Source organism: Neomonachus schauinslandi, chromosome 3, assembly GCF_002201575.2.
Source record: "Neomonachus schauinslandi chromosome 3, ASM220157v2, whole genome shotgun sequence".
Classification (NCBI taxonomy): domain Eukaryota; kingdom Metazoa; phylum Chordata; class Mammalia; order Carnivora; family Phocidae; genus Neomonachus; species Neomonachus schauinslandi.
This window is the reverse complement of record NC_058405.1, coordinates 99,899,245-99,912,307: the sequence shown is the minus strand read 5'-3', so window position 1 is coordinate 99,912,307 and position 13,063 is coordinate 99,899,245. Positions and strand designations below refer to the sequence as shown.

The following is a 13,063-nucleotide window of genomic DNA, read 5'->3' as shown; positions in this document are numbered from 1 at the left end:
TAATGAGAGGATCATGGTTAATTTTACGGGGGCAATTTCTATAGAGAGGAATGGGCCAAAGGGTAAGGTTTGGGATAATGAATGTTGGAAAAAAAAAAAAAGTCAATGGGTTTGGCTATGTTAAGGAAAGAATTTTTGGAGAGGAGAGATTTCTGCATATTTTGAAGACAGGAGAAAGGGCTTCCAAAAGTGGAGATTTTATTTCAAAATAATTTATGGTCACTGTATCTTTATGTCCATTTTCATCTGGGCTATCCTGGTAGTTATCCCCTGCACCTCTCCCCATCTCCCCACTGCCTCCATTCCCTGCCACCCAAATTATCAAAAGATAGCCGATTTAGGCAAAATAATGTCTTTGGAATAGGTCATTGCAGATAACTATTGACTGGTTCACGGCTTCATTGTTCACTGTTCATTGGCAAAATTTTAATTTGAGGAAAAATAACCTAAACCAAAATAGTACTAAGTGTATAACTGTCTCCCATTACTTTATGCTCACCCAAGAGTGCCCCAAATGGGATTATTTCAATTAATCACCAAAACACATTTAAATGTCTACATCTTTTATTTTTTATTTTATATATTTTTAAAGATTTTATTTATTTATTTGACAGAGACACAGCGAGAGAGGGAACACAAGCAGGGGGAGTGGGAGAGGGAGAAGCAGGCTTCCCGCGGAGCAGGGAGCCCGATGCGGGGCTCGATCCCAGGACCCTGGGATCACGACCTGAGCCGAAGGCAGACGCCTAACGACTGAGCCACCCAGGCGCCCCTACATCTTTCATTTTTTAAAAGATTTTATTAGAGAGAGAGAGAGAGGGAGTGCACAAGTGGGGGGGGGGAGGGGCAGAGGACAAGGGAGAAGCAGGTTCCCTGCTGAGCGCAGGGCCTAACATGGGGCTCGGAGATCATGACCTGAGCTGAAAGTGGTCGCTTAACCGAATGAACCACCCAGGTGCCCCTTCTTAAAGGCTTTTTAAAAAAAAGATCTTAGATTTTATTTATTTTGAGAAAGAGAGAGAGGGAGAAAGAGTGGGGGAAGGGGCAGAGGGAGAGAGAGAATCTCAACCAGACTCTTCACTCAGCGCAGAGCCCACACAGGGCTCAATCTCATGACCCTGAGAACGTAACTTGAGCCAAAATCAAGAGTCAGATGCTTAACCGACTGAGCCACCCCCTTAAAGGATTTTCAGTTCTGGATTCCAGTGCCTCTAAGTTTTAAAAGTAAATTTAATGCTAGTTAAAAGTGCATTAAATTGTACATCTACAAGTGTGGGTCTTACTGTATAAATTACACCCCAAACTGAACAAAAGTACAATGGGAAAGTAGGGCCTAGTTTTTAATAATAGTGACTACTTTTTGAACTATCACTATGTGCCAGACACTGTTCAAAACTTGTATATACATTATTTCTCTCAAGGAGTTAGGTGTTATTGTTATCCCCATTTTACTGATGAGAAGAGTTTAGGTCACTGACCTAAGCTCACACAGCTAAAGGCTTAAGTGTGGCTCAAATCTGTTTGGCCAAGATTGTACATCCATTTTTATTTTAAATTTTTTTTTTTTTTTTTAGATTTTATTTATTTATTTGAGACAGAGAGAATGAGAGACAGAGAGCATGAGAGGGAGGAGGGTCAGAGGGAGAAGCAGACTCCCCGCCGAGCAGGGAGCCCGATGCGGGACTCGATCCCGGGACTCCAGGATCATGACCTGAGCCGAAGGCAGTCGCTTAACCAACTGAGCCACCCAGGCGCCCTATTTTAAAATTTTTTAAAGATTTATTTATTTTAGAGGGTGCACGCACATAAGCAGGGGTGGGGGAGGGGCAGAGGGAGAGGGAGAGGGAAAGAGAGAATCTTTAAGCAGACTTCCCACTAAGTGCCGAGTCTGACGTGGGGCTTGATCCCAGGACTGAGATCATGACCTGAGCCGAAACCAAGTCGGTCACTTAACCGACTGAACCACCCAAGTGCCCCTGTACTTCCATTTTTAAAGTTGGCATTTTGAGTCAAGTAGATCCAGTTGGGAGGCACTAATGGGGTGCTGTTTCTAAATTGTTTTTCCCTTCTTAGGGACCAGCATGAGCGACCTTCTGCCACCCAGCTCCTGAAGCACTCCTTCTTGATAAGAAGTCACTGAATGTACATCCACTTTTCTCTCCAGTTCCTTTACAAGCACTCTGTGATTGCTTCATTGTGGGAATGATGGTTAAGGGACCTTTGTTTTCCTACTACTGAGTCAACTCAACCCAACTTAACCAGATCCTGCAGTGTCGCTAACTAGTAAGTTTGCTACGTATTAGCCTCCTCAAGCTTCAGGCATGGTTACACATGTATATGAGAACATTTTCTTCAACATAACAACAAAAAACCTATTCCAGTGTTTACAGCTTTGGACTGTCCAAGAATTACAATCTCTATTCCTTTGTAGGATTCTACCTTTTAGTTTTGGTCTATCAATTTTAATGTCCTTAACTTAAATTGTAAAAACAAAAAAAATTGTTTTGGCTTGGTGGGTAAAGACATTTATTTCTGGGAAAGGAAATGAAAGGAAGGTGAGAAATTAAAAACTAAGAGAGATGCTAGATTCTGTTTACTTTGGCAGCAATCTTAACTTTGCAGACTACAGGAGCCTCAAAGTTAACAGGAAGAGCTAAGGGCCTTGGCATTTCATTATCAGAGGGTCCCCTAAGTTTCCACCTACAAGAAGCTGTACTGTTCAAGGTGGCTCCATACACCTCAGGCTGCTTTCCCTGTAATTTATAGTATGACTTGAAGACTTCACTTATTTGCAGGGTGCATTAAGTCATGGCACATCTAGAACTAGCTAAACCTAAGCCTGCTAGTAGGACAAAAGCTAGATCTGATCAAGGGGAGTGGGTCAGCATATAAATTTTTTCAGGGCTCATTTCACCTGAATGAAGGACATCCCCAGTGAGGTCACTTTTTTTTTTTTAAGGATTTATTTATTTGAGAGAAAGAGCGATAGAGCAAGCAGGGGGAGGGGCAGAGGGAGAGAAAGAATCCTCAAGCGGACTCCTGGCTGAGTGCAAAGCCCGACATCAGGATCCTGAGATCATAACCTGAGCCTAAATCAAGAGTCAGACACCCAACCGAGTCACCCAGGTACCCCCTGAGGTCACTCTTCATTTCTAGAACATTGATAAACCTCATCAGAAAAAGTGGACAAGTTGTCAGAATTATTACAATGCCTTGTTTAAGTTTGTGGAAGAAGCATTGTTAATTAAGGTTTCTACTGCTGATTCCACTCATCTACTAAATTTCATTGACACCTATTGTTTTGAGCTATTTCTATAGAATCTTTTTACTGGCTGCTATCATTTCAAAGTGGCACAATTACAAACTAACTTCAGGTGTATTCTAACACCAGTTGTCAGGCTTTGTCAAAATCAAGCTGGTTCTTCAGAAGTTTTTGAGAAGCAACTGAAATGCAGTCAAGCTGAGATAAAAGATTTTACTTTGGCCGACATGTTTAGATACGTCTTTCTGGGTATACCTTCCTTCTTTGTAATTTGTACAGTTTTCTCATATTTGATAATTTAAGAGATACGTCCCTCATTTACTTGTATATCAGCATAATCTGACAAAATGAAGTATTTTGTTAAAGTGGTTTTTAAAAAATGTTAGTTGGGGGGCGCCTGGGTGGCTCAGTTGGTTAAGCAACTGCCTTCGGCTTGGGTCATGATCCTGGAGTCCCGGGATCGAGTCCCGCATTGGGCTCCCTGCTCAGAGGGGAGCCTGCTTCTCCCTCTGACCTTCCCCCCTCTCATGTACTCTCTCTCATTCTCGCTCTCTCAAATAAATAAATCAATCTTTAAAAAAAAAAATGTTTGTTGGGATCTTAAGCATTCTTTAAAACCTGGATGGTTTTATCTGATTTAGGAGCAAATAAACTACATATGGGAAAGGCTAGGGAGCAAAGCATATTCTGTACACACGTGTATCATAGCAATGGACACATGAAGTTGGTGCTAACAACCCTAACCCTCTTTATAGAATACTGAACACAACTTTGGAACAGAACCTTCAAAATTTTTGTTTTCAGTAGGTGACCCTTGGTCCTAAGAGTTTTCTTTTGTTTTGTCATTCCTTGTGTTTAAGACATAACAGGCTGTAACTCTGCTCTTATCATTGCCCAGATGTTTGCTCCCTTTTTATCTTCCTTTGGGAGGAGTGTCTGAGAGGAGATAGGGAGTACAGTTAAGTGATCACGGGAAGGACTAGCATTTCCTGAGCTCTTAATATAAAAAAGCACCTCATTTAATTCTGTTGTTTGGGTTGGTTTTCTCATTTTGTTAAAGAACGATAGGGTTGAGAGCTAAGTGACTTTCTCAAGGCCATCTACTGGTAGGTGGAAGTCAGGACAGTCAGTCATTTGTGTGACTTTACAGCCTGCTGCCTCTCAGATGTGTGGTTTATAAATACAGTTACGCTGTTAAGTTTTACCCAAACAAAACCCCACTGCGATGCTGATTAACAAATTCCACCAGTCGAGTTAGTGACTTTGGTTACTTTAATGGTGTGAAAAGCTTTTCCTTTTTCACTTAGCCACAGCTCCCTTTTCACCACTCACAATGCTCGTTTTTAATTATATTCCCAAGTACACTTCATTATGTACTGAATCTTCCTGTCTGCTCCACCAAAGGAAATCTAACTCCCCAGAGCAGTTCCAACTCTACAGCACTTCCCTAACTTGAACCTACCTTAGTCCTTGCACGGGAGACATTTCTCAGTGGCGGAGTGAGGACAGCTGCCAGAGTGGCAAAGAGCAAGCTCTGGAGTATGGGACTGGTGTGTCCAGGACTCCACCATCCACTTCCTCCAGCACGACCACTACAGCAGTCCGACGCCTACATTGGAAGGAATAGGTCCAAGATAAAAACCACTTAATCTGCTCAATGAGCAGTCAAAAGCCTCCATCACCTACCAGGTCATCTTTATTCCTCGTACGTGCTGCACTTGCAAGTATTAATTCAGCTTAAAGCCGCTATGTAAGGTAGAAACTTGCATTTTAAAAAAGCTTTCCAGGAGATTCTGTCAACATTAAAGTACCCAATGTAGGCAGTCTGTATGTCCACTGGTGATCACTACAATTAACAAGAGTGCAAAACTGGAATAGCAAACAATTCTGAGGAAAAGCTCAAGTACTTTGTCCTACTGACATCACTTTTCACACTTGGGCAAAACTATGGCTGAATTCATCTGTAGAGTAATTGCTCTTATAGACTATAACTTGAAAGGCTAAAACAAAACTCAAACCTAAAACTGACCTTGGGTATATGCCCTGACACTTGTAAGGTCTAAAAGCTCTTAATTTCATGACAATAAAAGAAAAACCCTTTCATCTGTGAGGTTCTTCACTGCTTTGGAGGGTGGTACTGGGGAGGGGGAAGAAGGCAGTTCATACAGCAGAGCTAAAACAAAAATGTACAATTGTTCTCACTGAGAACAGCAGGGCAAAAAAAGAGGGAAGAAACAATGGAGTAGGATGTATTACAAAACGGAGTTACTAACTTTGGTAAGGTGGAATTGACAAACTTTGTAATGTTCCTAAATAAAACTCATGCAATTTATTATATGCTAATACAACAAGCCCTTACTGGTGTTATCAACAGAAGATTAAGACAACTCTCTTTCAATTGATTTCAAAACATTTATTTTACATTTAGGCTTAAGATGAATTTTAGAGAAAGTAACTTTTCTATCCTAGTTTTATTTTATTAAAGCCACTGCATGGCTTCAATGTTCTTTCAAGGGGAAGGTGTGGGTAAATCGGTGGGGAAGGCAAGGGGCTGGAGAGAGCAGCAATAATAAAGTAGTTTATGATTAAATATTTTTTCATGGATAACCCCCCTTCCAGATAATTGCAATTCCTCTTTGCTTTTTGGGGAGGTGATTCAACAGTTTAACCAAGAAAATCCCGAAGTATGAATTAGAATGAACAACTTAAATTCTGGAAACAGTAGGCATGCAGTGTAATACACACCCAACTTTAATGCACCTGGACTGGATTTCATCATTCCCTCCAATAGCTAAAACATACCTCTCATCAATGAATCAAGAATTCTCTCATCAAGAATCTCATCAATGCCACCTATTTAGCCTTCCCTGATCGCCCAAACCTTAAACCTCACAACCCTATGAATAGGTACATTTTGTAGGTAAGGAAATCAAGGCACAAAGTCAAGTAATTCACCACAAGGACATCAGCTACCAAGTGGTGGGTCTGAGACTAGAATACAATCTGAATGAACTCAAAGGCCACACTCCTTGAAGATTTATGAAGTTACTCAGATAAAGAGAAACTTAACATTAAGACCTTATTTCCCAGGGACTGAAAGTTATTTCTGATTCACATTAACAGGACATGTTACAGCCTTGGATTTACATTTTCCATAAACAAATTTTATTAATAATTCCTCGTAATAGATACTGTCCTGAAATTCTGTAACTAAATTCATGCCACACACACATTCCTGTTTTGGATTTTCTATCAGCAAACACCCTATTCAATAGTCCTTGGGGGTTTTGAGCATATTCAGAAAACAAAATCCCAATCATTGCAGACAACAAATGAGTACAGGTGAAGTTTTTCAAACCAAGTGAAGCTGCTTGAAAAATACACCTTAAAAGAAAGAATGTATTCATTACTTAACAATAGGCAAATCAAACAACTACTAAACAGGTTTTAAGCGAGGCTTCCGCCCAAAAGTTAGAAATAAGGGAAATTAGCTCTCAGAATTTCCTTTGGGGTTAAAGGATCACAGTGAATGGGTGAACTCACCTTTATGAAAACAATTACTCCTAGCCATACAACCTTCAATGTATCTTGCTTATCAACCTATTCTAAAGAACCTGTCAGGTGAAAATAGATACTAGTAAATTATACGGAACAGAAAAAGAGGAGTCACAGAAGCAAAAGCTGGCTGTGCCCAAATCGACACTGTGGAATAAAAAATGGATGCATATAAAATCTTAAAAAAAAAAGGGGGGCGCCTGGGTGGCTCAGTGTTTAGCGTCTGCCTTCGGCTCAGGTCATGATCCCAGGGTCCTGGGATCGAGCCCCTCATCGGGCTCCCTGCTCCATGGGAAGCCGGCTTCTCCCTCTCCCATTCCCTCTGCTTGTATTCCCTCTCTCGCTGTGTCTCTCTCTTGTCAAATAAATAAATAAAATCTTAAAAAAAAAAAAAATGGATGCATGGCCAATCAGACCTAAAACACTGAGCATTCCAGACCCACTGGCAAGATCATCTCTACTATAAAGGCAAACTTCCCTTACAAAATAAGCGCACTTCTAATTTGGCTTACAGCAATCAAATTTCAGGTATTAGAGGAATTGTGAATTCTCAAATTAATACACTGGTATCATAACTTGGTACCCTAGGAGGGCAGAGACAGAATGTGCTGTTTTCCAACACAAAGATCCCCATCTAAATCAGCCTACCATAAATATCCAGGCACACAAGATTACCAAGTATCATTCTGTGAGCTCAGTTAACGCAAGTTTCCTGGGTGTGGGATTCACTGATCCTTCATCTGGGTAAATGCAGTTAGTGAACCCTACTGCCTCCCAAGAAAGCCTCTTGAGCAAAAGATTGCTAAATCCAAGATTCTTCACAAGAGCTCTCAAATTTTTCTCAGCAGAGATCTTTAAAAGTCACCTAGCAATTTTAAGCACAGTAGTAGCTAAAGAAACAACTGCTTACTGTTTAGATAAAATGTGGAAATGGTGAGATATTTTGAGAATATAAATGTCTTCCTTCAGAGCTACTACCATGTTAAAAAAAAAGAAAACAAATCCTCCTTACTTATTTCCACAGTAAATGCAAAATACTCTAACATATCTAATCAACCCAAGATACTTCTACAGTACACAAGTCATGCATAGGTATGCACTGGTTTATTTCTAAGGTTGGTTATGGAATAAAAACCAGCAATTTAAATTCTCAAATATAACCAAAAAATGTGCTTAAAATGCTAGGAAAGGCAACTGGTAACTAACAAAAACATTTAAAATTTGGTTCTCTGAAGAAGACCAGTCATTTCTTTAGGTCAAGGAAGACAGACAGACCAAAAAAAAAAAAAAAAAAAAGAAAAGAAAAAGAAAGGTATTCTACCTAATTATAATCTGTTGGTACAAAGTCATGCAAGCACCTCTCATGACATTCCACACGAAACCACTGATATATCATGGTAGAAATCTGGACTCAACAACTCTAACCAGAATGCACCTGCACACACAGAGAAAGATCAAGATGCACCTGTGACTGCTTTCAAAGACAAACCTAAGAAACAAACTTCAGGTTCAACAACAAAAGGGAATTGGGACATTTTGCAAGGTCTTACCGCTAAAGGATACCGCTAAAGTTTGGTACAAGCAGGCCTTCCAAGAATGTTTCAGTGAAAAAACACTCGGCTTTTTGGTTCTGAAAACATATTTTAAAGTAGCTAAGGCATATATTTAGGGGGCACAACTCAATACTGGAAAACTACTTAAAGAGGTAGAAGTAAAGCCTTTCTATGCAATGTGCTTCTGCATAAAGGTAACAAAACTATGATCTAGGGAAAAGACAACTGAAAAATGAATCACTCTTTTAAAGGATGTTCAAAGATAATGCTTTTTAATATTTCAAATATTAAAAAAAATCTCATCAAAAATGTAAATCACCTTAACAGTACTTTGCACATGTGGAATTTCATACCTAAATTTGATGATACTATTTTGGTTTATTTATGGCTACTTACAAGAAGACTCAATAATAATGTCCATTCATTGGAGTCTTTTTCTTTGGTTGAGCCTATTGGGACCAGGCTGATGAACTATTTTATGCAAATGAGATGGGGAAAGCAAATTAATGGTAGTATGAGTAATAGGGGTTTTCATTTAATGGAAATGAAACTTAAAAGGATTTTCATATTCATCCCCATGGTGGTTTTAGAACCTATAATCCTCTTCAGAGGTTAAAGAGTTTGAATAGCTCACACAATCCTGTACAAATTACAACTGGCTGCCCTTTAATAAATAAAGTCATTGTAAAGAATTACATTTACAGAGTGAAAAGTGAATACATAGCATTTCAAATTCAATTTTGGAAGTACTAATAAGTACTGACCCATAACAATATATACTAGCTACCTTTTAAACTGTCCATCATTAGCACCAATAAAGATTCAACAAAATCACCTTTATTCCCACATCTCAAAACAATTCTGCAAATTCTTAGTGAAGTTTAAGTATAGTCACAGACCTTAAATATTCACATTGTTTTCTATGTCATACTGAAAATAAGTTCACTACTTTTTTGGATATTCTTTACAAAATCTTATTAAAATTCCTGGTATTATCATCCCCCATTATACAGTAGCACGACCACCCTATGTCGTTTCACATGATAGCTCCTTAGAGGTTTCACATCTAAATTACCAAGAACAAAACCCTTCCCCGCCCTCATCTTGCACTCAGCTTAATTCTATACTAGTCCTCAGATTATGTACCACTGTAAAAGTATAACTGTATCAAAATTACCATGTTTATGGATACAATAATATGCCATACAGAGCAACAAAGTTACATGTAATGACAAAGATTACTAACGTTATGCAAGACAAAGAACAAATGTTAGGACATGCTAGCTAGGCAAAGTCCCTAGAAAGAGGCTCCTAGTATCCTAAGTTCAAATAACATTGACAAAATAATGAACAGTTATCTTAAAAAAAATTATAAAGCTACTGGCAAATTAGGTAATCGCTAAATAAATGTAGAGCACGAGATTAAACGCTAATATTTACAACTGCAACATACTTGAGTAAAATTACAATTGTGCACATATCAGTGGCTTTGTAACAAAAATAATTCATATACATAGAGGAAAAAATTAAGACAGTTTTCAGTTCAACGAAAGTTGAAAATTCACCCCATCTAAAGACACTCAACAGCTCAAAGATTTACCACAGAATAAATTCAAGATTAGCTGATAAACCGGAGCCACATTACTGGTGTTTATGACAGATTTTAAACAAGTTAAAGTCTATTGTTTGTTCAGAAGTTAGATGACTGTGCAAACTTGACCTCAACAGGAATATACTGAGATGTGCAAACAAATGTAAAACCTCCACTAGCTTGTTTACCTGGAGGCTAACCCTTTTTTCTCACAGAGCTTCCTGATAACAACCATAAGCTATAAATACAGGTACAATGCACAGTCAGTGATCTTTTCTTTTTATTTATTGTTAGAATATAAAAGAACTGAGAGAGCAACAGGTAAGTTCATTTCTATAAGGAAGACTGCATTTACCTGAAAAAGGAATACGGCATCACACACAAACACACTTCATGGGAGGAGTATGTTTAAGAATATGGTGTCATTCTGAACACTAAAGGAAAAGCAATCCCTGTTTACTGTTAAAATATGTAGTGTTAAAGTTCTTTATTTAAGAAAAAAACTTACTAGTTCTTCACTATGTAAGTTTCGTGGATTTAGTTTTCAAATCACAGTAATCTACATAACCATTATTAACAGCTCTGTGTTTATAGTACTGCAACAAGCCGACAAACATTTCAAATGCACTTCACATCAAGAGTATGTAAACTTTATTTTTTCCTCTTCAAGCCTTCAGAAAATTAGGGGCTATTTCAGCAGCCAACCCGGTCAGAAGCTCTGAAGGCAAAAGTTCAGTGCCTCACAGTGTAAATACATGACCATCTGCGGCACTGCATACCCATCTGGTAGTGAAGTGTCCCCCCCCCTTCAGTGGCTTCCAGTAAGGCCTAGAGTTTAAGGTTAACATGAAAAAGTGCCACCTTTGTTTTAGATTAGTGATGGACTCTGACAAGATAAAATAAAGTTATATCGTTATACTTACAAGCAGCTCCAATCCTGAGTATTTATGGTAATATCTAAACATACAAAAATGTATGTACATTTTTCTCCACTTTCTTGTAAACAGTTGTCAGTATACTGTTTTATCCCTTTATCATTGAAACATGCAAATCATACATACAAGTATAAATACACAAAAGAAAACAATTTACACTCATTCAAAAGCCAAGCAACAACAAAAAAATAGCTACAGTATTCAAATTATAAATAATGAATGCTTGAGGCATCTTATATTCCTAGAAGCAGCCAGCCATTCATCCTAATGTTCTTAGCTGCAATTGTAGAAATACTGAGTTTTGCACCTTCCATGCTTTTACAGTATTTATAACACTATCATATGTGGAGATAAAGACTTGTTTACTATCATCTCTTCTTTTCAGAATGAAGAATAAAGCAGCACTTACAAATATTGATACAGTGGCAGCAAGAGCAGGTGTTACCACTGCTAGATCAGGAGAAAGTTTTCCATTCTAACCATTTTTAAATTAAAAAAGTAAAGGAAAAATGGACCTAAACAAATGATTACATGTTCATTCCTTGGGCACTTAACAGCGAGTCCAGCATGTCGAATGTGTCTTTGTAGTCCATATGCTGGCTGTTTGTACTGTACTCGTGATTGACATCAGGACCGTTGGTCTCCACTGGCTTCTTGTCCAGTTTCACGAGGGTGCTGAGATGTCCGTAGCCCACCTGGTATGTGACAGGGGGAGGAGGGGGTAAGGGATGGTTAAAAACAGAGTTGTGAGAGGATATATACTGCTTAACAGAGGAGGAAGAACTAGATGAACTACCTGAACTTTTGGAACTTTTGCTCATTTTGGAGTGATGGTTGTGAGATGCATCATTGACATGCAGCTTCTTCCTTGAAGAGCTGGAACTAGAGGAAATGCCATCACTGCTCAGGCCGACGGGACTCCTCAGAACAGTGGGTGGTATTCCGTCAGCACTGTGTTTACTGCCACCGCTGCTGCCGCCACTATGTGAGTGGGAATGCTTGTGACTGCTAGGGTGGTGGCGGTTTGAGGGATGGTCCTTGTGCTTCTCCTTATGGTCTCTGCTAATATGTGGGCTCGAATGCTTGCTCTTCCCACTGCCCTCATCGGAAGAGCTGTGTCTTTCTGAGGAAGAAACTTTGATTTTCATTTTCAGTTCTTCTTTACTAGCACTCTTATCAGTGGGTGGTATCGGAATCCGTAATTTCAGTGATCCGCTCTTTTCCTTCTTTTCCGCCATGTATTTTTCAGGTTTTTCCGTATTTGTGATGGGAATTTTCATTTTAATGGGAGAAGTGACAGAACTGCTGCTGGCTGGCTGTGACTGCACGTGTTTGTGTTGCTGTTCTACTTGGGCAGCTACATAATGATCTCTTACATCCAGATCAAGGGTTTCTAGCTTACGCTTTTCTCTGTATTTATCTAAAGACATTTTCTGAGGAATTACTCCAGGAGTAGCAGAAATTGGCCCGTGGTGTTTACTGCTCCCTGCTTTATGAGCATATTCTTGCTTAATGGATGAATGATCGGAAATTTTGTCCGGTCTGTGATGTAATCCTGAATGCAGTGATATAGAAGGTCCCTGCTGGAAGTTGATGTTGTACTGGGTACCAGACAAAGATGTCTCTTGTTTCTGTGAATACATCTGTTCTGTCCTTGCTGATTCTTGATGTTGAGGCCATTCTTGGTGTGAGGACAAACCATAGGAGGTACTTGGCATTCCTGTTGCCAGCATTGACAAATTATCAGATGTATGACTGTCTTGAACAGAAATATTTCCTGAATTTAGAGGTACTGGTGCAGGGAATGCTGATGTAGATGGTTTCTGAAAACTTGGGTTTGTAGGCACACCAGTAACACTATCTACTAAAATGGAATTCTGGACCAAAGATGAACCAAGAAGTGGCGTTTCTGAAACTTGTCCATCTACTTTTGGTTTCTTAGCCGCCTGATTAGCCTATTTAAATAAAACACAAAAGAAGCAATGACAGCAAAGGAATTTAATACAAATTTCCTTGCTTTATAAAAATCTGTATTAAATATATGCAAACAAAATCACCTGGGGTTTAAGGCTTTATGTCACCAGTAAATAAATGTCTTATTTAGAGGCCCAAAAGAAGGCTGTAAAAAGTGGAAACCACTGGTTTCAGAGTTAGATACAGGTTAAAT

The 13,063-nt window shown here is 39.1% G+C and overlaps 2 protein-coding genes across 3 annotated transcripts in view; one reads left to right on the top strand and one right to left on the bottom strand.

The window, feature by feature from the left end:
- MAP3K19 (mitogen-activated protein kinase kinase kinase 19) overlaps positions 1 to 2,140 on the top strand; it is a 74,323-nt gene extending 72,183 nt beyond the window's left edge. Inside the window, exon 15 of the mRNA XM_021695852.1 lies at positions 2,074 to 2,140. Coding sequence (XP_021551527.1) covers positions 2,074 to 2,140 — 67 coding nt within the window. The remainder of the gene's footprint in view (positions 1 to 2,073) is intronic.
- A 6,233-nt stretch (positions 2,141 to 8,373) lies between these two features.
- The window catches only part of CCNT2 (cyclin T2), a 39,767-nt gene continuing 35,077 nt past the window's right edge, over positions 8,374 to 13,063 (bottom strand). The window contains exons 9-10 of one of the 2 annotated variants that reach the window (XM_021695837.2): positions 11,693 to 12,851; positions 8,374 to 11,591 (exon numbers count right to left, since the gene is read on the bottom strand). In XM_021695837.2, the coding sequence (XP_021551512.1) occupies positions 11,524 to 11,591; positions 11,693 to 12,851 (1,227 nt within the window). In that variant the 3' untranslated portion in view covers positions 8,374 to 11,523. Of the gene's footprint in view, positions 12,852 to 13,063 lie in introns of both variants that reach the window. The other variant, XM_021695836.2, reaches the window with a different exon arrangement.